This window comes from Ambystoma mexicanum, chromosome 12, assembly GCF_040938575.1.
Source record: "Ambystoma mexicanum isolate Mex_15411 chromosome 12, UKY_AmexF1_1, whole genome shotgun sequence".
Classification (NCBI taxonomy): Eukaryota; Metazoa; Chordata; class Amphibia; order Caudata; family Ambystomatidae; genus Ambystoma; species Ambystoma mexicanum.
Window position 1 is genome coordinate 464,552,053 of NC_090936.1, and position 24,453 is coordinate 464,576,505.

The 24,453-nt window shown below is 47.0% G+C and overlaps 1 protein-coding gene across 1 annotated transcript in view; it reads left to right on the forward strand.

Annotated features, from left to right (window-relative positions):
- The first annotated feature begins 3,380 nt into the window (after positions 1 to 3,380).
- LOC138513668 (protein mono-ADP-ribosyltransferase PARP12-like) overlaps positions 3,381 to 24,453 on the forward strand; it is a 294,555-nt gene continuing 273,482 nt past the window's right edge. Inside the window, exon 1 of the mRNA XM_069628728.1 lies at positions 3,381 to 3,941. Coding sequence (XP_069484829.1) covers positions 3,574 to 3,941 — 368 coding nt within the window. The 5' untranslated portion in view covers positions 3,381 to 3,573. The remainder of the gene's footprint in view (positions 3,942 to 24,453) is intronic.

Here is a 24,453-nt window from a genome sequence, read left to right on the forward strand (position 1 = left end):
ACACTTCTAATTTGCCCTCCTTGTATATTCTGATTGTCATTCTGCATATTCTGAAAATGTTCATTGTGTATGTGAGTGTGAGGGTCAGATGCATGCATTTTGGATCCACAGTCAACTTATTTTAGTTTTATTTTCATAGGCAAGGACGTTCTCTTTTGGTTAGGGTAGGGCAAGATAGGCCTTTTTCCAAACCCATTTTCTTTCAATAAATATAGTGGATATTGGGAACATTGCAACTTTGTTTCCGCCTCTCATAGTTGACCCCTCACAAATGCCACTGGTTTAGATATATTCACAACATTCTATCCATCATTCTTCAATATCGCATTAGTCATCCTCGGTGGAACCGGTATGCCCAGGTACATGTGCTGAGCTTTCTGTGCCCAGAAACTAAAGCTACACCTCACTGATGATGCTCACAGCTGCTTGTGGTGTCGTGCAGAAGGGTTTTGACCTAGCAGATCAGGCTGAACTGCCTGTTGCAGTGGGATCAGGTCCGATTTACACATGGTCTTTCCTCTTTACTAATGAACTAGCGGGCTGAAAATGTGTGGTTTGGAGGTATGCCCAGGGCAATGCCAGTGGTTCAAATGTATTCACAAACCTCCATCCATCTCTCTTCAGTATTCCATAGCTCACACCTAAGTAATGGCTATATCTAACATTTATAAGTACTTGGGCATTTAACAGCAGTACTTGCCAAATCATTTGAATACAGTAGCAATGAGTGGCAATTCCAGGGAAATGGTCTGAGTCCTTGGGAAGCTCATGATGAAACCTGCTAAAGGATGAAAGTAGCTGGGAACATGATGGCAAAACCTGTTAGCAAGAGGTAAGCCTGGCCGTGGTCCCCATGCTCTCATCCCACTCATCTAAGTTCGAATAACTGCTTGGGTGTGCTAACCCTAGCTAACCCACTGACTCTGGTCACACTTTCACTCCCATCTGCGATCAGGTCACATTTACGCTCGGATGTCAGGGGGACACCTTTCTAATCCCAGAGTGTCTGCAGCAAGCAAAGATGTATTCCGTAAAAAGAAGCAGAAGCGTCAGCATCGGGATGAGACACTGAAGAGCGCGCCAAACAGAACTGACCACTCCACCCTATCTTATTCCAGATACCCGTCTAAAAAACACACCCCTCTCGGATTCGCCACCTATAGGCTACCGGCCCTAAGTGGAGAATTACATTCTGCTCCACTGCTGGCGCCCACCCTTGTGTTATTTGTGGTAGAGCTCGGGGTGCGAGCTGCTTCCCCCAAAACAAACGTCTCCCCCAAGATCAAACTTACTCGCTACCATTCGAGTATACTGCAGAAACCATCCAGCACAAGCTACACCAACATTATTCAAATGGGCGCAGAGGCCTAGACAGGCTAGGGCCTGAGCAGGCAAGGTCCATCCAAACTCTGTAAATGCCCACTCAGCAGCGCTGTGTGGGCATTTACAGATGTTAATGTCACTGCAGTGGGTCGAACTACATTAGCTTCAAGCCCCATGTGCTAGACAATCCTGGCTACGCCTCTTAACTGTAGGCAAATGGGCATTGAAGTGAGAGTCAACAGGCAGGGAGTAAGTTGCAATTCCCTTTTCGTGCCTACTTTACCCAGGAACAACAGTAAGACCCCAAACTGGTTGCAACTGGGTATCTGAAATGCAGATGAGCAAAAGGCGGCCGGGGGTGGATAGGGTCAAGCCCCCGACCTCCAAATCTTACACTGCAGACGCATATATTTGCATTAGCTCTTTAGAAACAAGTGTACAAACAAGGCACACAGAACCCTTGTTTACGTGTATAGCCCGCCACTATACAGTTATTATGTATGCTTCCTGCAGTATATATGTTACTAGCAAGTACAATATAACATGCCTCAACCCAGGGGATTGTGAACCAGTCTGTCTTATAAGAATACAATTACTGATAATGCCTGAATGGAATGATAAGCAGAGCAGCTTTCTCCCACAAAACACGAGGTCTAGACAGTGCTGGATTTTCCCGGGTTCAGCTGGCTCACCGGATTCGGAAAGACCTAAAGCCTTTGTCACACTAAACATTGCACCCCCAGTCTTTAATGTTTTCGGAACAGTTTCCAACAGTGCCAAACCAGGACTCGAACCCTGATCTTTAGGACCAGGCTTAGACAATTTCCCACAAGACCATGTGAATGTCAGATCACAATGCCTGTGAAATCGGTCATTGGGATTGTACCCTGCAAGAAATATTGAAATACATCTTCTTAGGTTTCAAAGATGTGCAAAATTATAGGAAACACTCTGCTGCGGGCTTATTTTGAAGCTGTTCATGATTCATTTTCTGATAGGCAAAATTCTTTATTGGTGGGAGGGTGGTAATTCGCACCAATCCTCCCCCAACCATCTTGGTGGGACACCACAGTCAATTATTTCCATTTTCAGCTCTGTGTGTAGGGACTATCTGGGTATTTATTAGGAAAAAGCTGCTGCACTGTATGCAGGTGCAGCATCCCGGAAATTGATGGACATGCATATCACGTGGTGCAAGTAACTGGCATAGGTCATATTGTTGGTATTAAATGGTAGTAATGTGAATACCTCGACTTATGATGGCAACATCTGACAAATAGTGTGTGTACGTGGACATATAATCCAAATAGCTGGCAAATGGTTTTAGCATCTGGGCATATGATAGCAATAGCACACAAATGGTGTAAGTCATGAGCCTATGGTGCCAATACCTGGCAAATTGGGCATCTGGCCATGTCATGGCAAATGCACGAGTATAATGAGAATAACTGTACATATTATGGCATCACTTTGCAAATAGTTGGGAGTATCTTGGCATGGTGTACACACGCATATTAACATAACATACGATGACAGTGGCTGGCAAGCCATGGAGGTGACCGGGGCATTTCATAGAAAACCCTGCCATGTGGTGCGAGCATCTGAGCATATAATGGCAAAACATGGCAGTACCCGGACATATGATTACAATGTTTGGCAACAACGAACGTTTTTTTTCCCTTCGTTTTTGCATTGGTACAAAAGGCACATTTTACAAGATAATGTACCAAATATTATAGTACCTGTGTGTGTTTGTGAATACACTTTTACATCCCAGCCCGTGGCCACAATCAATCTCCCAACAACACCAGGAAACAAATGTTGCTGTAGCTGTGAACCTATAATAATGTCAATGAAGTATTATTGTGAAGGCAACCCTCCGCTCCCTCCTGGCTTAGGTCCTCCCTCTTTCCCTCTACACGCCTCCCCTTCTCAGAATGTTGCTGAGAGCCCTTCCTTTTCTCTGAGTCACTCCCTCCCCGCCCCACCCAGCCTAAACCCTGTATTGTCTGGTTGGCTCTGCCCACTCTACCCCGTGCACCCCCCTCCCCCCTCAACCCCCTGAGCAGTTTCGGTTTCGTTTTCCCACGCCTCTCGTTTCCTCCTTTGGAGCGTTACTGCGATACTGTAAACACATCGCGCAGGCTGCCTGGGCTACCGGGTGGGGGCAGAAGCGGGTATTTTCTACGCCCCCTAAACTCCTCATAGCCCGGGGCGAGCTGTGGCGCCGCCGTGGCCTGGCGTGTTGCCATGTCCGCCCAGGTTCTACCGGAGCCACGGCATGTCAGGCAGCTGCTGCTGGTCTCGGGTGGCGGGCTCGAGCTGGGGGAGCTGGCCTGCCTCCTGAATCTAGACCCCATGGCTCTTAGCCGGGTGATGGAGCAGGGGCAGCAGCGGGGCCATGTGCTGCTGGTGACACGCGAGCAGCCCCTGCCCTCCGGCCCACGCTTGCTGCTGGAGGGCCCAGGGATGCCGGTGGCCACCGGAGAGAAAATGGCTCTGGCTACGAGCGCTGTTAGGCTATGCCAGGAAAGAGCCGGGAGCTGCAAGGGGCTTTGCGGGAACCTCCACCTCTGCCGGTTTTTCGTGTTTGGAAACTGCAGGAACAACAAGACCAGGTGCGTAATGTGTCTGCGTTATGGGTCGTACTGTGGGGCCGGCTAAGCCTGAAGGGCAGTTCGCGGGAAAAGCGGCTCTGTGGGTGGTGGCGTAGGGAAAGCTTAAGGGATTACACGTAATGGACGCACAGGTGGCCCAGCCAATGTACCCATTCTTTGACTGGTAGTTGTGTGCAGTGAGTTGATTTGAGATGAGTCGACGAAAGGCTCCTTTAGGAGGGGTTGTGCACGAACATCATTTATGAGAAGCAAGGGGGAGCATCATGGCTTTAAGTGGGGTAAGAAATAGGGGGGTGGGCGCTCATTTGGGGGCGTGTAGGATGGGCGTGGCCTAAAAAAGTACACAACATAGTTAGATACGCAAATATATAAATGCATGTAAGCATTTATATATTTGTATGTATACCTTACTATGGTTTGTGTAATAGTCAAGCCATCTTTTATAAACATTGAAATATATAACATATTTCTATGTTTATAAAAGATGGCTTGAATTGTGTACTTTTCAAGCCACCTTTTATAAACCTCCAAATATGTCGAGGAGTCCCCAGGTTCGCCGAGGCTTAACCCTTTAAGTGCCATGGGTATTTCCCCCCCAGTGCCAGGGCCTTTTTTGGTGATTTCGGTATGTGGCCATTCAATAGCTTGTAACTTTTTTGTTACATGAGATATCTCGGCCAAATTTGGCTCCTTTTTTTCCCACCTGTAGACGGTCGTAACGCCACCCAGGAATCCTAGGTTGCTGTAGGGGGGTGAGAGAAAATAAGCAAAAAGGGTGAAAATATGGGTTTTTTTCAAAAAATGGCAATAAAATGATGTACAAAGAAGCCTGTGTTTTTTTCCTTGTAAGAGCTAGGAACAAATGGTTTTCTGTGCTGAGTTCCCCAATTTCCTGGCTTTCAAGAATAGGTTGAGTGGAAACGAAAAAAAAATATTTTGATGTGGTTATCAACCGTTTTGTGAGAGGTAGGCGATTTTGGTCATTTTTGCCAATTGGACATGCATGGACGGAATGGGAGAAAAGGGTTGGAAAGCCAAATTGGAGGACAGAAAGGCATACATTTCTGAAAAGTAGACAAAATTCCAAGTTTAGGAAGGTGTGATTTGCATAGGTCAGGCAAACTCTAGGTAGGGGAAAATGCCATAAATTGGGGGAAAAGCGGGAAAATGACTGAAAAAAAGGTGTGTTGGACATGGTTGGCTTGGTACGGCAATGGCTTCTATGAATTTTGAGAAAAGCGATGCTCCTCTACATTCCCCCCCAACTCTTGCAGTTAGGAAAGCACACATTTTTTGTTGTGTTTTACAAAACAAGCAGTACCACAAGCCAAATACTGAGCCATGGTACACAGGAGTTTTACGCTCACGGCCTGAACAGATGAATTTTGCATGTGTAAATCGGGAAAACCAATGTGGTGAGGAACGGCAAGCACACATTTTTTGAAAGAGCACAGGCAGACCTTTTCAAGGGTAGGTGACTTGTGCAGGTTAGAAACGTGTGTGGTGCCTAAAGCAGCGACTAAATGTAGGTCATATTTGGGAAATGAAAGGGTTGTGTGACAATGGGCACCAGCAAATGGGTCAAAACGTTATGAAAACCACACAAACACAAGAAATGTTATACATTCCCACAGGTGTGTCGATGAAAACGGTACCTCACATGTGTGGGTGCACCTACCTGGGCGCTAAGCGGAAAGCCTAAAACACAGTAACCCCAAGTCTGTTTTCACACCTGAATTTCACACTTTCTCCAGACAAGCACAACATGGGCCTCGGGTGTCCAAGCCACCAAGGAAAACAGGGAACTCCATGCATTTCCGAAAAGAGGACACCCGTGGGAATCCGCAGAGGTATGATTTGCGCAAATCGGCCCATAATTTATTACCAAGAAGCCCCAGCAAAGTCTGAAATGTGCCAAAAAAACCCACATTTTTCACTTTGTCAGGGGTTCTGGGTACAACATTCTGGTCCGCTTTGTGCAAGGTGTCCCGACGAAAAAGGTACCTCCTGACACTTGTGGGAACGCGAGAAGGTATGACATCTGTTGTTGGCGATGTGTTTTGGTGAGTGGACACAGGGAAATGTCTCTGAAATTGGCTGGAAATGAAGACAATTCTTAGCCATTTTGCTCTGGCCACCCACCGAAACACACCGCCAACAACACATGGCCTACCTTCCCGCGTCCCCACACGTGTCCCGATGAAAACGGTACCTCATGTGTGGGTGCACTTGCAGGGGGCGCAAAAGGGAAAGGGTAACCCACTGGGAACCCCAAGCCTTTCACCACTGCCCATTTTGTTCATGTGGGCAACCTACAGATTTAGGCCTAGGGTGTCGAAGCCAGCAAGGAAAACAGGGAACCCCATGCTTTTCCCAAAAGGAGACACCCGTGGGAATCCACACATGGCCAAATTGGAGGGGCGGTCCATCTCATGTAGCCCTCCCCCCTTTTCTGTAAAATATATCTCTGGCGCTAGTGACCCCCCCCACTCCCACCCAAAATTCCCTTTTTTTATTTTGCCCCCTTCCCTGGGGGCAGATGATCAGCCATCTGCCCCGGGGCACCTAAACTGCAGGCCCCATCCTTTGGGGGACCTTTGGGGGACCTGCACACTTCTTCCTGGTGGCCCCCCGCTGACCCCCACCTCATGTACTTCTGCCTGGGGGCAGAAATCTGCCCCCAGGGGGGGCTACAAGGGGTGGCGCCCCTTTCCACTTGGTGTGGGAGAGGGAGGGCCACCACCCTTTCAGGGGTGGGCAAAAAAAATCCTGTGTGCCCCCATCCCACCCCCACATCCCCGTTCCATTTAATTTTTTTTATGCCCCCCCTGCCCTGGGTGCAGATGGTCTCCTGTCTGCCCCCAGGGGTCTTTATATCTGTGCCCCCATGCTTTGGGAGCCGGGAGGGCGAGGGCTGCTTACTGTAAGCAGCCCCCACCTCCCCCCGCATTCAAAGACATCCCTGGTGTTTAGTGGGCATTGCTGCCCGCGCATCGAGCGCTCTGCGCCCGATCTGCGGGCAGCAATGCTGTCACAAAGGGTATCTCACCTTTCCAACGATACCCACCTCGATTTCCGGCTTGAAATACAGCCGGAGATCGAGGGGGAGAAAGGTGAAGACTCATCTTATATTTTCACTGCAGCAGCCCGAAATGGCTGCTGCAGTGAAAACTACTTTCAGTTTCACGTCGGCGTGCGTGACGCACGCTGACGTGAAACTGAAGGTAATCCAGCCCTCTGGCAGTGAGGGGGGACCTCCCCCTCACATAGCCCAGGGGTTGGATCACAGTTTTGAGCGATCCCAACAAGGTGCCAAAACCGACGAGCCGGCTCGTCTGTGGCAACCTGGAGCGGTTTCCACTGACGAGCCGGCTTGGCGGTGGCACTAAAGGGGTTAAACACGCCTCATTGACCTGAGAATGGGGAAACAAAAGGACAGTAACTTCAGTTACATTGACTGATAGAAGTGCCAGCCGTCTGGCACTTCTGTCCGCTTGCCTGACTCAATGGCGGGCGCATCTCCTGTCGCAGCTGCGGCCATGGCAGGATAATGTGTCCTACCAACGTTGTGGTTGGACTGGTGGGCTCTGACCCACTTAAAGCTCTGAGGAGCATCTTGTTACGGGCAGCTACCTTAGTCTGTATACTTTTATTTGGGGCATTTGTATGCTTCCTTGGATGTGTTTTTTTGTATTTATTACGTTTGACATTTCATTGCAATTTCTGCAAAGCACTTTCTCTGTTTTTTTTTTTTTCTACATTTAAGAAAATGCCCTTTTTTCTACAGCCTTAAGAAAGAGATGGCTCTGTGGGCTAGTTGTTTGCATCCAGTAACTGTGTTGATCTTGCAGACTTTCACTGGTTTGTATCCCTAATGTGCTGACTCATTCTTTGATTATTCCATGGTTAAGAAAATTAGTAGCATTACATTACAGGGGTAGTTCGGTCAGAAATTGTATTGGCACAATCGATCGGTTATGTATTTTAGAGCATGCATCGATCGTTCTTAAAGAAATGTCCAATGCAAACTTACCCGAGTTTTTCTCACTTTAACACATGCGAAAAACGACATGTCGGGTACCGCCATATTGTGCTAATCTTATCTGTTGATCCATCGCCATAAGCTCAAGTGCCCTCGCAGCACTAATTCAGATCACCCGGCCCTAACGCTGACATCACTAAGACTCTCACAATGAGCTCCACCCATTTTAATGAAGTTACTGGGCAGCCTAGCCAAACGTTCCCTGTCATCACCAACATGATAACGTTTTTAAAACCTCCTTTAAAGTCACTCCTATAGTGACTGAATGTAATATTAAAATTGAATCTCTACTGGTCTGTATTCAAACATCTGCATCTGCTACTATGTTTGCTTTGCTGGTCTACTGTCCTCCTGGGCTTGACCAGGCGTTCTTCTATGACTTTCCAGTCTTTGTGTCTGAACTCCAGCAGAATATTCTGATCTACTCATTGCCGGCGACTTTAATCTTCCGGCTAATAACTCAGTTTTTAGCATCCATGTTGGATTTAGGTCTTTCCCAACATGTTACCTATCCGACCCACTAGCTGGGTAACACCCTTGATTTTATGTTTGCCCCGGTAACTGCCATCTCTGTTTTTCTGGCTCTCCCTATTATTTGGTCCGACCATCATGCTGTACCCTGCTCAGTTTGGTTAGCGACCACCCTCATCGTCATCGCAACCTGGACAGCCAATTTGGAAGCGTAGCTGGAACTCTGTCTCTCATCAGGACTTAGCAATCAATATTGCCTCACTGCGCTCTGCCTGATTCCTACAATTTAACCACTCTGCTGCATTTACAGAGGCGGACAATTCTATTGCTCCTCTTAAGCGTTGCATATTAAAAACCCGTCCTTCAGGACCTTGGTTCACTGATGACGGTAAATCCCTAAGGTTATCTTGCAGAAAGGAAATGGAGTTATAGAAAAGCTGACAAAGGTCTCCTTCTCCAAGCCACAGTTGAATACCTGAAGGCCATACTCTCTGCTAAGCAACTCTTCATTTTTAGCAGGAAGTTAGAAGCTGCTATTAATGAACTTAAGGCTCTATTTAGTTAGTCCAGTCTCTGTCCTCACCTGCTCAGTCACATCCCAATATTATCCTGTCACAGGATCTCTGTGATTCCATGTCAGTCTTTTTTGATGAAAAGATCGCCACCATTTGGAGTAAGATCATCGGTTCCTGTTCTCGTCTTCCCACACTTACTCCACCCTCTGTAAACATTAGTTAAAACTCGGTTTGGTCCACTTTTCTGATCTTCTCGTCCTCAGATGTTCTGTCTGCTATTAATAAACTCAAATCTGCTTCTCCTTTGCATCCTATTCCTCTCTCCATTCTGAAAAATATTTCGGTTGATATTTCTTCTTGGGTCACAGTAGTAGCCAACGACTCCTTTTCCTCAGATCATATTCCCAGTGACCCGATGCATGTACTAGTGATCCATCTGTTAGAAAAACCTTCCATGGTTCCTGCAGATCTGCCAATTTTCATCCTGTTTCACTTCTCTCTTTCTCTATGAAGGTGCTTGAATCTCTGGTCTCTCCTCTACTGAGTTCTTTTCTCGAATCTTCTCTGGTCGGGGCACTGAATCTGTTCTTGACTCTGTGGTGGATGATCTTGCCCGCCTACTGGACCAGGGTGGCACTGATTTCATTAGATCTTTCAGCAGCGTTTGACACTGTGTACCACCTCACCCTGGTTGCCCGATTGTCTTCTGCAGGTCGCTCTGGCCAGGTGCTTACCTGGTTCTCCTCTTTTCTCTCTGGTCGCACTCAATCTATTTGTCTTTCTCCTTTTTCCTCCAAACCAATGCCTCTGTTGTGCAGAGTCCTCAAGGCTCTGCTCTGTCACCTATCCTGTTCAACATACACATCCAGCCACTTCTGGGTCTCATCCACTCCCACGGCTTCCTATGCTGACGATACGCAGATTATTTTACGCCTCAATCTGTCTCGGCCTGATCCGATTTATGGATTGCTTAGAGGCCATGGGTGGATGGATGACCAGGAAGTGGTTGAAACCGAACAGTGAAAAGACAGAGGTTTTGGTTGTTGGATCTGCTTCCCCTTTTCTGTTCTGGACCCCTGACCTTTGGCCTGCCAGTTTTGGACCCTGCCCAATACCAGCTACTTTAGTGAAAGATCTGGGTGTTAAAATGTTGGTATCTCTGTCAATGTCTGATCAGGTGGCAGCTGTCTGTCAAGTTGGCCACCTTAAGTTAAGGACCCGTCGTAAGATCCTGCCGTACATTCCTTCTCAGTTCCATGCTCTTGTTGTCTCTGCTTTGGTTAAGAGCAGTATCGACGATTGCAACACCCTTTATTCAGTTCAACCTGCCTGCTTAATTTGTCGACTTCAGCTTCACCCTCCTTTTGGCTCTCACATGTCTTCATTGGTTCCCTGTTGGAAAGCGTGTGGGGTCCAAATCTGTGTATTGTCCATGGAGCTTTTTACAAACTGGGGGCTGAATATCTCAAGGAAAAATTCGGTACCTACGTCCCCTTTAGAGCACTTCGCTCTCAATCATCGTTAACAATTCAAGTCCCCTGGATAAAATTCTCCCGGATAGGTGGATGTGCATTTTCCGTTGCTGCAGCAAAGGCTTGGAATACTCATTTGCCCTCCTGGCTATGGATAATCCTTTCTCCTTTCGCTGCTCCCTGAAGATTCTTCTTTTCTAATTCAGATTTGACCCTGCCCTTGCTGGTTACTTTTGGTCCATTTTTAGCGCCAAGATGTCCTCGGACGGCCACTGCGCTTAATAAATTCTGTTAACATAACCTATCTAACGCAGTACCAGGAACATATACACACACATCCACAACAGTCGTAAAAAGATATAAACCGTTTATTTTGAAGAAAACAGCAATAGCCTGGAGCGTATAAAGTACTTTTAATTTTGACATAAGGCTGAAAAGAGGTAATTAAGTCCACGAAAACATGGGTCACTTTTTCCAATAGATGTTATAGCTAGCGAACATTGCATGGTTCTCATTTTTTGTTTAACTGTGAACAGTGATCTTATAATGCTGATTCCGTTCATCGATCGATTAATTCCAGTCTTTGCATTCTTCACAGAAAGTTATCATCTTCCATCACTGATTTCTGATCGAGGTACATGGCGTTCCAGTACAGAGAAGAAATGAGTGGTTTAAATTTAAAATGTAACACTTTCACATTCACAGGTTTTCAGGATCTATAGGCTGCCATGTTACTCCTTATTATTGCAACTCTAAAAGGACAGATTGGTGTCTGGCGATCGTCCCAGATAATGGTTATCACAGATACGTTGTTGCTGATTATTGTCCAATTACGGTTGAAAAAGCCATTGACCGGTAAACTGTACCCATGACAGGCGCACATCTGTATAATATAACTATGTAAAATTGAGAATTCAAAAATATATTTCAGTACCCAGTTTATACTTGTATGTACACCATCCATATCTATGTTAAAAATCAGTTTAAGTTGCAACACGTACAATGTCTATTTTTTGCGTCCAAATTGAACATCCATCCATCACAACCTAAATCATGTAGTATACAGCACAATTGCATAAATATTATTTAAAACTTTGCGTACATTGGGCCTGATTCATGGAACATTTTCCCATGGGATTGCGCCATTATAAAACACTTCTGTGAATCAGGCCATTTGTGTGTTGTGTTTCCATTCGCCCTATGTGACGGATGAACAATCGCTTCGAAAGACAGATCTCAGTAATAGAAACTTAACATTCCCACGTAAGCTTTCAATATAGTGAATCCTATCACTTCTTTGTGGATATTTGACCTATTTTGACATTCAAATTGTTAATGCAGTGGATTCAAGGTCACATAACAATGCGATCCTTCATCCAGCATTCACAGCGTGTCAAGAGGGAGTTTCATTTTGGGAACACATGCCACAGAAATAAACAATATTAATAGCAAGCTGTGCAGTGAAAAACAACGAAATATTAAAAGTATCCCACGTATGAAAATGATTTACTTCCATTTGAATGGTATCAATGTGGCTGGTTCAACAACACCTACGTATTCTTTCAAAGATGACTTTATGCGAGGTGCAAACAGGCTCAGATTTCCCTATACTGCAATAGGGCAATGTCCCCAAAAAAGAAAATTAAGTGTGGGTCTGTTTTTTGGGCCAAAGTGGGCGACTTCTTTTCTGAAATAAACAGAATTTGAATACAAAAGCAGTGAGTTCATATATAGATACGGTACGGACGGTCCGGGAAGGGAGTGGCTAAGGGGCGATTTCGCACCAAGCTGGGTGGGCTGTTGCAGCCGGGGCAACATGTGCAATGAGCAACAATAAAAGAGTAAAGGTTTACATCACTAAAATTCCAAAATGCCTCAACTAAGTGCAGTTTTGAAAGGCTTACTGGCTTCTGTGTATATCTATTCCAGCAATCCTGTTGATTGATGCTTGCACGTCTGATTGTTCTCCACATGTGGGCCTCCACAGTAAGATGTGTACATGTGCAAAGGCCACAGGCGCCTGTTCATAGTGCACACTGGCAAGACACTTGTTATTTCAATGTTGGTTAACACTGTGGCACATAAAACTTTGGTCTATTGCTACCTGCAGTCACTTAACATGATTCCTACTTTCCAGCAAGGTTAGACTTCATTTATTTTATTTATTGGTTATTTGTAAAGCGCCTATACAAAAAATGGTGTTTCAAGGCGCCACAAGACAAAGTGGGGGCAGGGAAGAAAAAAATAGCGGTCCTTGTGTTATTCGGATCATGCAATAGCAGTAACAAGAAGTGCAGGGGGAGGTGTAGGTCCGGGCAGAAGGGACCAGGCAGCCAGTCAATGTGACAGAGGGGCGAGGGAATGAAGAAGGAAGAGAAAAGTTGGGCTTTGAGAATCTTCCGGTACTTACTGCGATCAGGCAGAAGCCAGAGAGGGGCAGGGAGGCCATTGCAGATGGATGCTCCTGCTGAGGAATGAGAAAGAGATCTACCTCCACACTCTCTGCTTGGAATAGCGTCTGATCTGCAGAGAATTGCAGCTTGATGACCGAAGGTCTCTAAGAGGGAGGTGTTAAGGGAAAGAGTCGTCAGATGTAGTGGGGTCCCTAGCCCCAGAAAGCCTTGTGGGTGATGCAGTGGGTCTTGAACTTTATCCTCACAGCCACCGGGAGCCAGTGGAGATATTTTTGGGCTTGTGAGATACGGTCCCTGGACTTGAGGCCAAGGATCAATATCGCAGTCCTATTCTGGATTAGTTGAAGGGGCAAAGGGAGAATTTAGGCAGAATTAGGAAGAGGCTGTTGCAGTAGTCCAGCTTGGAGAGGACCAGAGCTCTGGAGACATTGAGTTTCTGTATGTCTGCTGCTCCAATTTTCTTCTTAGATTCTTCAAATATTGTGAGTTCATTACAAACAGGCCTCGAAATTAGGATTGGACAAACAGGAATTACAAGCAGTTCCTGGGTATCCAGCAGTAACCAGTCACCAGGAGTCACCACTATGGAACAAGGAGCTAGTTTATAGCGTTACATTAGTTGGCCTGGGGGAGCCAAAAGTTGCTCCTGGAGACTACTGGTTTTATGCTCACCATTCTCTTCTACATTTGATTTGAGTCATTTATTGTTCTAATGTACATCAATTATATTGATTGTAATAAATAGAAATGTAAGGCCTATCTAGTGACATTACTTCACAAACAGTAATTAATTACATTATTTAACAATGACATCTCAACTGACATTCTGTTCCATTTATTGTGCAATGAAAACCGTTTCCAAACATTGTGCAAAAGCTTTTAACTGGCTTTGTTAAACATAGTGAAGAGAGCCACACATCATTTGAATCTTTTTTTTTCTTTTTTCTTTTTTTTAAAAAAACTTTGTTTTATCAAACAGAAAAAAGACAAACACCAGTTAAAAACTCACTCTGCCCAACATTGGGACAGGTAACTTGTGTCCAACCAACCTTGCCCCTCCCGCCCCCCCGCCACTCCCCACCCGTCGCAACACAAAGTCTCACTTCATGTCCGTACTGGCTAGCACTCAACATTCATGACGCTTCTCACACAGCGTCTGCTCAACAGTGTCCCACCCGGTGGTCAACTTGGGGATGATTAGGAGGAGGAGTCGCTTGTGGAGTTTAACAAATATGCTTCACAGGGCCCCCAGATGTCCGGAGGGCTAGCATGCAAAGATAATGTTTTGATGAACTCGGTCTCCACGTCCTGACAGTAGAGTACATCCCTCCGCCACCCCATAACCGAGGGGGGCGGACCCTGACCCCAAGCCATGGCCACCCTCCTCTGTGCCAGGAGCAGCAGAATGTTTGTTAGTTTCCTCATTGCAGGCGTCAGGTGCTTGGTCATCCCGAGCAGCGGAACTGTGGGGATAGGTGTTAGTTCCTCTCCGATTATCGCCTCTGTCTCCTGGATAACTTGTGACCAAAATTTGGACAATGCCGGACAGCTCCAGGCAAGGCGGAGGAAGTTTGCAGCTGGTTTTCCGCACCTCTCGCACTTCGCCTCCGACTCTGGTTTATGTATGCACCTTTTAGCTGGAATGTAGTAGGTTTGGTGTAGGTAATGGAAGTGGAAGAGCTTAAACCGCGAATTCAGAGCAACCCTCTGAGTTTGATTGAGTACATATGACCATTCTTCTTCGGGGATGGTAACCTGTAACGCCTTTTCCCATCTCTCCTTTGTGTGCGGGTTTTCTGATGTCGTGTCTGTTACGGGGGATCTTTATATTGAGGATACTAATTTGTCCTCCCCCTGTGCTTGTATCACGCCATGCGGCAGTGCCCATGTTGGAGGTTGGCGCGGGAAAGAGGGGTATAATGCAATCTGAAGTATATGAATATATCTAAAGATGAGGTGCTGCTTCTCTCCTTGGCCTGTTGGGGTGATAGGAATTTTCATCGACAAAAAGGTCGCAAAGTGTCTGGGTTTGTGTTTTGTCTGCCCATTGAAGGAACACTTTCTCATTTGTGAGGGGTATCCCTGGTATGAATTTAATGGGTAGTAGCGGCGATTATCTAATTGTTACGCCGTATTTTTGGGCTATCTTCTTCCAAATTGTGTAGGTGGTTAACATCACATTTAGTGTGGTGTATGGTATCGTTGGTTTACTAATGCTCTCAACAGATTAGGTGATGCTAGGGCCCGTTTAATTTGTACGTGGGGCCTGATGAAATAAGTAGAATACCAATGGCTCCGAAAATGCGCTTGTGCAGCCCAATAGTATTGTTCCAGGTCAGGGAGTGCGAGCCCACCCCTCCTTGTCGGGAGTATAAGCGTCGCGCATGCCACCCTTGCCGGTTTACCGGCCCAGATCAGCTCAAGGATAAGACTTTTTAGCTTCCACCAGGTAGCGCTGCGGGAGTAAGAGTGGGATATTTGTGAACAGGTAGAGGAGTTTTGGTAAAATCACCATCTTAACCAGTGACGCTCTGCCCGAGAGCGTCAGCGGCAATGACTTCCATCTATGCACCTTCTCCTGGAGTGCTTTTAATGTGGTTTCATAGTTGTCCTAGAAGATGTCTCGGTGAATCAGCGATAGAAGGATCCCGAGATATCGTACATGGACACTTTCCCACTTGAAATTAAAGTTGTCTGCGAATTACTGATGCTGAGAGTTAGGGGAAATATGACCGACTTGGAATGATTGATTTTCAGGCCTGAGACCATGCTGAATTTAATTATCTCGTGCATCATAGGATTGAGATTTTCAGTAGGATTTTGGAGGAATAGCACCACGTCGTCAGCGTAGAGCGAGATGATCACTTCATGGGGACCTAAAGTGAGTCCTCTATGGAGATGATGAGTTCGCAAGCCGGAGGTCAGCGGCTCCACCACTAGCGCAAATATTAGCGCCGACAGCGGGGACCCTTGCCTAGTCCCGCGTTGAAGAGGGATCTGTGCCGATTTCGATGAGCCAAGGACAATAGTTGATTGGGGCTTATTATACAGTAATGCTACTAGTTTTATAAACTGGTTGCCCAGACCATGTTGTCTGAGTACCGCAAACATGAAGGGCCATTCGACGGAGTCGAAGGCCTTTTTGGCGTCTAGGATTGCTGCTGCCTGTTGTGTGGACTCTATCGCTGCCTTGGCTCCGAACATCCACCTGATCCTGAAAGTCGTTTTTGCGACCGGGTACAAAAACAGCCTCGTCTGCGAGTACCAATGCTGGCATCAGAGGCATTAGTCTATTAGATAAAACTTTGGCCAGTATTTTATTATCTAGATTTATTAGGGAAATCGGTCTGTAGGAACTGCATTCTTCGGGGAGCTTGTCTTTTTTATGTAGAAGAATTACATTTGCTTCTCTTTAGGTCTGCGGGAGGATGCCTGTTTCTAGTGTCTCTTCATACACTTTCAGAAGGAGGGGGGTTACTAATGGGGCGAATGCTTTATAGAATTCTCTTATTAGGCCGTCGGGCCGGGGGCTTTGGTGTTGGGCAAGCTCTTTATTACTTCTAGGATCTCTTCCCGCGTAATGGGGTCGTTCAGTGGTTCACAAAGTTCACGCTCTACCCAGTATAGTTCTGTGTCTGCAAGATAGTTATGTAACAGTTCAGCGTCGTTTGAGTATTGTGTACTGTACAGGTTTTGATAGTAGGCGTGGAAGGTGTCAATTATTTCTGGTTCTGTGTGGACAAGGGACCCCTTTGGGGTACAGATTCTTTCCACCAGGGTAGGCTTTCTATCAGCTGCGATTAGGTGGGCCAGGAGTGCTCCAGGACGTTGCCCCCCATATTGGCGTATCTGATAGCCGCAGCGTAAGAACTTCACCTCTCGTTCTGCTAATGTTCTAAATTTGAGCAGTTCTTCTTTGAGTTCTGCTTGGGTGTGTTTGGAGTTGGTGTCAGTGCACTGTAGTTCTAGGGCTTTCAAGCGTTCCTCGCTGGCTGCTAATTCACACCTTATCGTCTTTAGTATTAAGTTTTCTTTGGCTATGCACACTCTTTTATATAGCACTTTAATGTTTCCCATAATATCCCTGCCAAGGAGACTTTTTTGGTTAATGTCTAAAAAGGACATAATCTCTTCATGCAGCTCTGCTGCGAATACCTGGTCCGCCAGCGCTCCGGGTTTAAAGCACCAGTGCGGTGCAGTGGGTTTTGTATCGGGGAGGTTCCAATCGAGTGTCACCGTAGCGTGGTCTGAAAACATTTTGGGTATGATCTGGCAACAGCCCCATTGGAGCATGCTTTGTGCAGAGACGAGCAGGTAGTCTATGCGAGAGCTGGAATGGTGGACTGCGGAGTGGAATGTGTACTCGTGCTTCTCCCAGTTACTGTGCCTCCATATGTCGACCAGGTTGTATGCTTTGCAAATCTCTTGCACTTGAAGGCTAGCCTTGGATGTCTGTGCTGAGGTGGTCTGTGATCTGTCCCTTTGCATGTCGAGGTGAGTATTGAGGTCGCCGCCCCAGATGCTGGTCGTTGGTCCGCTTTGTGCAAGTCGTGAGAGGACCCAATCAAAGTTATTCGAACAGTCCACGTTGGGGTCGTATGAATTTGAGCGTGACGTCCTGCCTGGCTATGATGCCTTGTACCAATAGGGCTCACCTTCACTGTCTTTCTCCAACTTCTTCAGGCAGAAGCCGACTCTAGGGTTGATGATGGTGGCTACCCCTCTGGCGTATGACGAGTAAGAGGAGAAGTAGCGATGGCAGCCCCAGTTTCAGGCCATGGGGTGTTCCTTTTGTGGGATAAGGTGTGTATCCTGTATCATTGCTTCATCAATTTTGTGCCGTTTAAGGAACTGCAGGATCCTTCTCGTGTTTGCAGGGATGTTGCCTCCCCTAATGTTCCATGTTGCTATCTTGAATCCGCCCGGTGGGGTGTCTGTTCACGGTGCATGGGTTGGGATCCGACCTGCGGTGGTCTGTCGTGGCGTGGAGCAGTGGGCTAATTGTAGGCAGGTTGGTTTTTCTTGAGTTAGGTGTCGCATGCGCCGGGACGAGGCAAAGCAGGGCCGGGGTTGGCCAAACGTAACCATAACAACTTTAATGAACAGTACCTTACACAGACAACCCCCAACTTGTCCGTTTGCCCCCCCCCTCTCCCCAGGTGCACATAGTGATGCTGCGCGTGGGGCTCTAGCGACCGCCCAGAGGAAGGTGCTCCTTTTCACTTGGTGTGTTTATATCCTGACATATGGTGTCGTACTTCATGGATGTTCTGCGTCGCTTCTGCGGGTCATGGAGGATTTCTTTCAGCGCGTTCCTTTCAAGAGGTTGCCCGACCGCTGTTTGAAGCTGTGCAGTCTTGCTTGTCGAGGAATAGGGTGATCTCTTCGGGTGAATTGAAGAAGTGGACTTTCCCTTCAAACTGAATCCGGAATTTTGCGGCGAAGAGCATTGAATATGTGATTTGGTTCTCCCGTAGCCGATGTTTGACCGCTGTAAAGGATCTTCTTTGGGCCTGGACTAATGGGGAGAAGTCGGGGAAGAGCTGAATTGTGTCACCGTCGTATTGAAGGGTCCCTTTCTCCCTTGCTAATCTCAGGATGGTATCTCGATCTTTATAGTTCAACAGTTTAGCAGTTATCGGGCGGGAGGCACTCCCGGGACTGGTTTGGCAGTTGGGATCCTGTGCGCCCTTTCAATGACAAATAGTTGAGAGAGAGAGCTGTGTCGCCGAATAGGACTGTGCACATTTTTTCCATGTGATCTTCCATTTTGTTGGGTGTTGCTTGTTCCCGGACTCCGATCACTCTTATATTGTTGCGGCGGGATCGCCCCTCTAAACCTTTGTTCTTGGCCATGACCGTTTTCATTTGGTGTTTGAGTGTGCACACTCTTACAGTAAGCGAGGCCACGCCGTCGTCCAGGTCCGAGATTCTTTGTTCTGCATTATCCAGTCTGTCTTTGTGTTTGTCCAGGCAATGTTGCAGTAGGTCTACTTTGGACGATAGCGTATCCATTTTGCTGTCTAGGTTCCCTATTCCTGTTTTGAGATCCAGGAGGATCTCGCGGATGTCCACCTGCCGCTGGTGCTCGTCTTCTTGTTCGCTGTGGTTGAGCGGGGCTTCCAGGCAGTGTTCCTGTCTTGGGGTCTTTGACGCGGGTCCATAGTCAAAATTGAGTTTCCACTGTGATTTATCGTGTTTGCCCATCTTGGTGCTGGCCTTGGCGCCACCACAATGCGTGGACTGCAGGGAATTGGAGTTGGGCCGGACAACAGGCCCGTTTTACACAATCAGGCAGAGAGAGCCTGTGTGACTGGGGTGTCCGGCGTGTGTGTTTGTTTTCATGGTGATTACCAATGAGATCGCTTTGAGGGGTGGTCTCAGTAGAGAACCCTGCAGTCATAGGTGGGGGAGAGAGCCGGCCGCGTAGTACAGTGCTTTGACCCCCCAGGACGTCCAGATGCGCAGAGAGTAGTGCCTCCGGGCTCCAGTTGACGGGGCTCTGGTCCCCCTGCGCCTGCTACCGAGTGCTGTGAGGTTGGGTTGTCTTGGTGCCCCAAGGGCTAAGCAGGGGGCTTTCAGTGGCCGCTATAACACATCCCCCCCCGGCGCCTGGTCTTTGCCACTGGGGCGATCCTCAGGTTCTTGCCGGTTGCCCGCCGAGGTGGTGCTGGGGAGTGCCTGCTCCCGCCGCCGGCTCTTGGGTATGTTGTCCCAGGAGCTGCTTGTGCCCGGATGAGTGGCAGTGCAATGCCTTACGTTCCCAGTGCTCCGCTCCCTCTAGTTGATACTGTAGGACATTGGGGCCGTTGCTTATATGAGCGTGGCTGAGCACCGCAGGGGTGCTCTTCGTTCCTGCTTCTCCCCCCGAGCCCCCCACGGGTCCACCGTGCTCTGATGCACTCCTCCTGCGCACCCCCGTGTGTGCGTGCACAGTCGCCGGGGCCCCCGCTGCACTTGTCACCTCAGGCGGGCTGCCCCCACCAGGATCGGCTGCTTCCTTGCCATCTCGGCCCCTCCACCGTGGCCACACCATCACGGTGTCCCGGCGTCCACGCTCACTGTCCAGGCGCTACAACGCGGGGCCGCGAGCCCCACCTGCTTTCTTTGCTGGCTCTTTCAGCCCAGCTCGTCCCCTCTGGTTGCACGGGGACGCCGGCACCTGCACGCCCAGGGCCAGGGGCGGCGATCTTCGTTTCTTCTCGGGGGCGGGCACCAACCCAGGCACGGTAGGCCCAGTCTGACGTAGGCCTCTGCTGCCAGGCGTGCCGGGGCTCAGAAAGCGTTATCCCCTGAGATTTCAGGCACAGGCTGCGCATTGAGTGCTGTTGAGATTGTTGCTGCCAAGCATCTGCAACAAAACAACAGGATTGCAGCGTTTTTTACAGGATTTATAAGGAACTTCCAGGGAGCTCACAGAGGAGGTGCCATCTTGGGTGGTCCTCTAGCGCCCTCTGGACATCATTTGTATCTTGGAGTCAACCTTTCAACAAGTTTAAGTTTGGAAGGGCAAACCTCTTTTGCTATGTTCCGTGGCATAGACTGGACCCTGGAGACAAAATCTGGATCCATTCCATGCGTTTGCATGACCAGCACATTCAATGTCGGCTATTTCACAAATTCAAAATCCATCTGCTGGAAGATTGGCTTTGCCACCCACTGTTTGCTTCTTTTGGTAAACTCCTTGTTGTAATGAGGCAACCCAAAAATTCCTGCATTTTTTTGCTTGGTCCCTTCCAACATTCTTGTTGTATGCAAATAAAGCCAGTCTAGTTCTGGCCCCCATACCGTGTATGCCAAAATGCAATCTTTTAGGCCTGTACTTTAGGCACATATTATATAACGCCTCCAAACCTCCAGTGTGGCAGAACTCTGAGAGTCCCCTCATGTCTCATGAAAGCTTTTTATCGTACACAATCTTCTCAAGTGCTGTGTGAGGAGGAAAGCCTGGAACCAGCCACCTTTTCGTGGAAATGCTCGTTTTCATTCCAAGAGTGCATGCCAGAACAATGGTGCATCAATGAGCGCCATTTTTCAGAGCACCTCAGGACTAAATCAGGGGACACATTCGGTCTAGCATTTCAGTTGTACAGGATTAAACGGGCATTCCAATCATGGGTTTTGTTATTCCCGGAGGAGCCCAATATGGTCCAGCTTTTGAAATTTTGAGCGAACTCTGGGAATTCTAAAAGTATTGTTGCTTCGATCTGCAGAATGGCTTCGAGTACAATCCCTAGTTAAGGCTTGAGCTGTAGGCTACAATGGGAAACCGATATTGGTGATGAACTAGGAGAAGCTAGGTGGAAGTTTGTGTGCAGCATATACTAAGAAAATAGCTATTAACTCTTGTTTCAAACTGATTCAGCTTAAAATCCTACACCAAGCTCGCCTGTCCTCAGTGGTCCATTCAAAATGTGATAAGTGTGATCGGAAATGTCCAAGATGTAAATGCGATAATGCAAATTTAATCCATATGATAGGAAGTGCCTTCACCTGTTAACATTTTGCGTCAGATGGCTGAGGTAACGGGGACTATGACTAAATGCACAGTCCCCTTAAACATCCTGTGCTGTCTGTTTGGATGGATGTCGGGTATCCTAAGAGGTGTTAGCTATTTAGTTATTAGCAAAGCTATGTATACTGATGCTCTAGTCCAGCTCCACTGCTCCGACACGAAATCTGGAAAGAAATCTGATAGAATCCGTACCCCGTATCTCATCTCAACCAATCTCTTTTGATTTTGTCATCGCACATTGCAGTCAAACATTGAATATCCCATACGTCATGCTCTGAGGTATAAAGAAAAATGGTCTTTATCTTAGTGCACAGTATAATCCTGCATGGACGGAACACGCTGCTGGATCAAAGGGACATTTATCATTGATCTTACATGACAACCATGAGCTCTGTAAGAAATACAGAAACGCTGACCGCCTCTCCAACCTAATATGCAGGAACTGCACTGAATCCGACATCCAATAAGACGCAAACGACACCTGTGCCGCCAAACAGTATAATTCCAAATCTGGCAGTCCTATACCTCGCTGCTCCCAGGACCCAACCAAAAACTCCCATTTAATCCTTTATTATTTTTCGGACACCACACTAGTTTAATCATCAGGGACTACAATTCAGCAACATATTGGGAGCCTGGCCACAACCGGACATTGAGGAGCAGGTATAACAAGTTTGGCAGATGATCATTTTCACAATTGCTACTCTCGCCAGGAGAGCGATCAGAAGTGATATCCACCAATCAATTAGATCCCTAAGGCCATCCATGTAAATTGCATAGTTATCATGAAGAAGTCATTCACGAGACCTACTAACATGTATTCCCAAATAATTTGCCGGCAGGGTGCAATGTATTGTTGTTTAACAGAATCAGGATTGATTTAGACCAATTCACCACTGGTCCTGATAATTTCCCAAATGCTTCAATATCCTGGGACAGAGGGGCCAGGTTGTTACTGGGGTCTTTAATATATAAGATAATATCATCTGCATAAAGATCAGTTCCCAGATGCTCTTTAGCGCTATGCCCCGGTGCTCATGAATTCGCAGCAGTCTAGCAGCTAGTGGCTCGATTGTTATAAGCCATCAGGAGCGGGTACAAAGGGGAATCCCTGTCTTGTCCCCCGTCCCAAATCAAAGGCTTCAGAGTGTTTGCCAAATAACCCTGTCGTCGCTGTGACCCCCGTGTATAGCTTCCTGACGCATGCCCTAAAATAAGGCGGAACCCCAATCTTGTCTAGAACTGCAAACATATAATTCAATTGAATGCCTTTTCCATCTCTAAAAGAGCGCCTATCGTTTGGATCGAAGGATCAATCTGTGCCAGTACTCCAAACAACCTTCTCAGATTAAGCGCTGTACTTCTTTTTTTTTTTTTTGTTGTTGTTTTTTTTAACCTTTTTTTAACCTTTTTTTTTTTTTGTTTGCCAGAGGTTTACAACAGACACACATGTTAAAAGCGCATGATGTGTACATTAAATACATGTACAGCAGTGCACAAGCCACAAAGGAAATTGTATAATATGTGGGGAGGAGGCAGAGTATAATGGTACATGATGTTCAAGCATTCATCAACAGGGTGGGGGGGAAGCTACTCTCGGATGTCCTCTCCTCTTGATTGTTAAGGTAGCTATTAAATGCGGTCCATATGTTCTTGGGGCGTTACAAGGTACTCTTCACAGTTTCGGGACCATGTAAGCAAGCTCAGCCATTTCTGGAATGTCAGGGGGGCCGGGGGAAGGGCTCTTCCAGCTTAGGAGTATACATTTCTTAGCCACCATGCAGCTGATATTGAGGAATTTAGCCATGCGTTTGACATCATCGGCTCCCCAGACCCTGAACAGGATCCCCAGTGGATCAGGATCGATTGGAGTGTCAGTTACCTCAGCAAGCGTCTCTAGAATTTTTCCCCAGAATTTCCACAATTTATGGCACGTCCAAAACATGTGCAAGCGCTGTACTTCTACCTGGTATAAAACCTGCATGATCTACGTGCATTATTGTGGAAAGGAAAGTAAGTGACATTTTGAAAAAAATCTTCGTATCCACATTGATGAGGGAAATCGGTCTATACGATGCACATTCCATTGGGTCTCTATAAGGTTTTAATATCAAAGTAATAATCCCTTCCTGCATCGTGCGTTACAAGGATCAAACCTCTATACCTTTGTGCCACATCTGTAATAAGTACTCCGCCACTTTCGAGCCAAATTCCTTAAAAAATTCTGATGCAAGTCTGTCTGACCCTGGATCTTTGGCTGTCTGCAAATCTCTGATGGCTCTCATAATATCTTGAATTGTGATATTAGTATTTATAACTTCTACTGCTTCATCATTGAGTGACTTCAGAGGGGCATCCCCTACAAACTCTTGTAGGATGTCTGATCTTTCAGCATACAGATTCATATAAAAGGCACAGAATACCTCTTAATATGTCAGTCAGATCTGTGGCCAGGGGACCATCTAAGCGGCAAATAACGGTTATATCAGTGTGACCTTTGGCACTAGCCAGCATCCTAGCTAAGTAACGTCCTGGTCTGCCTTTCTCCCCACACCTTCCTTTCTGCCTCAGTTTGAAATTTACTAAGAATAGTGCAAACCTCTGCTAAGGAACCATTGGATCCGCGTTGCTTAATCTTTGCCTCTACTTTTGCCAGGGTTTTTTCCAGCTCATCCAGCCTACCACGGATTCCTTTCAACATACCACATTCAATTGAAATACAACCAACCCGCAGAGTGACCTTGAATGCTTCCCAGAGGCTGTGAGCAGATGCAACAGTACCCACATTTATCTCGAAAAATGATGAAGATAATGTCTGGGACTTCACTACAGTAAATTACATCAAGAAAAGCTTGCCCCTTAAAACACTAGTGCGGTCGGGTAATCGCTAAACTGTGCACTCTAAATTGCCATACCAATGAAGAGTGACCTGAAAAGTGTCAGCGGAAGCATTGTACAGGATACACTGCTTCGGACCAGTGCTGCACTCGCTATAATATTTAGTCTATTTGGGAGCTAGAGTTGTTTACGCAGGAGTAGAAGGAATAACCACGCTAATCAGGATGCAAGCCCCTCCATACATC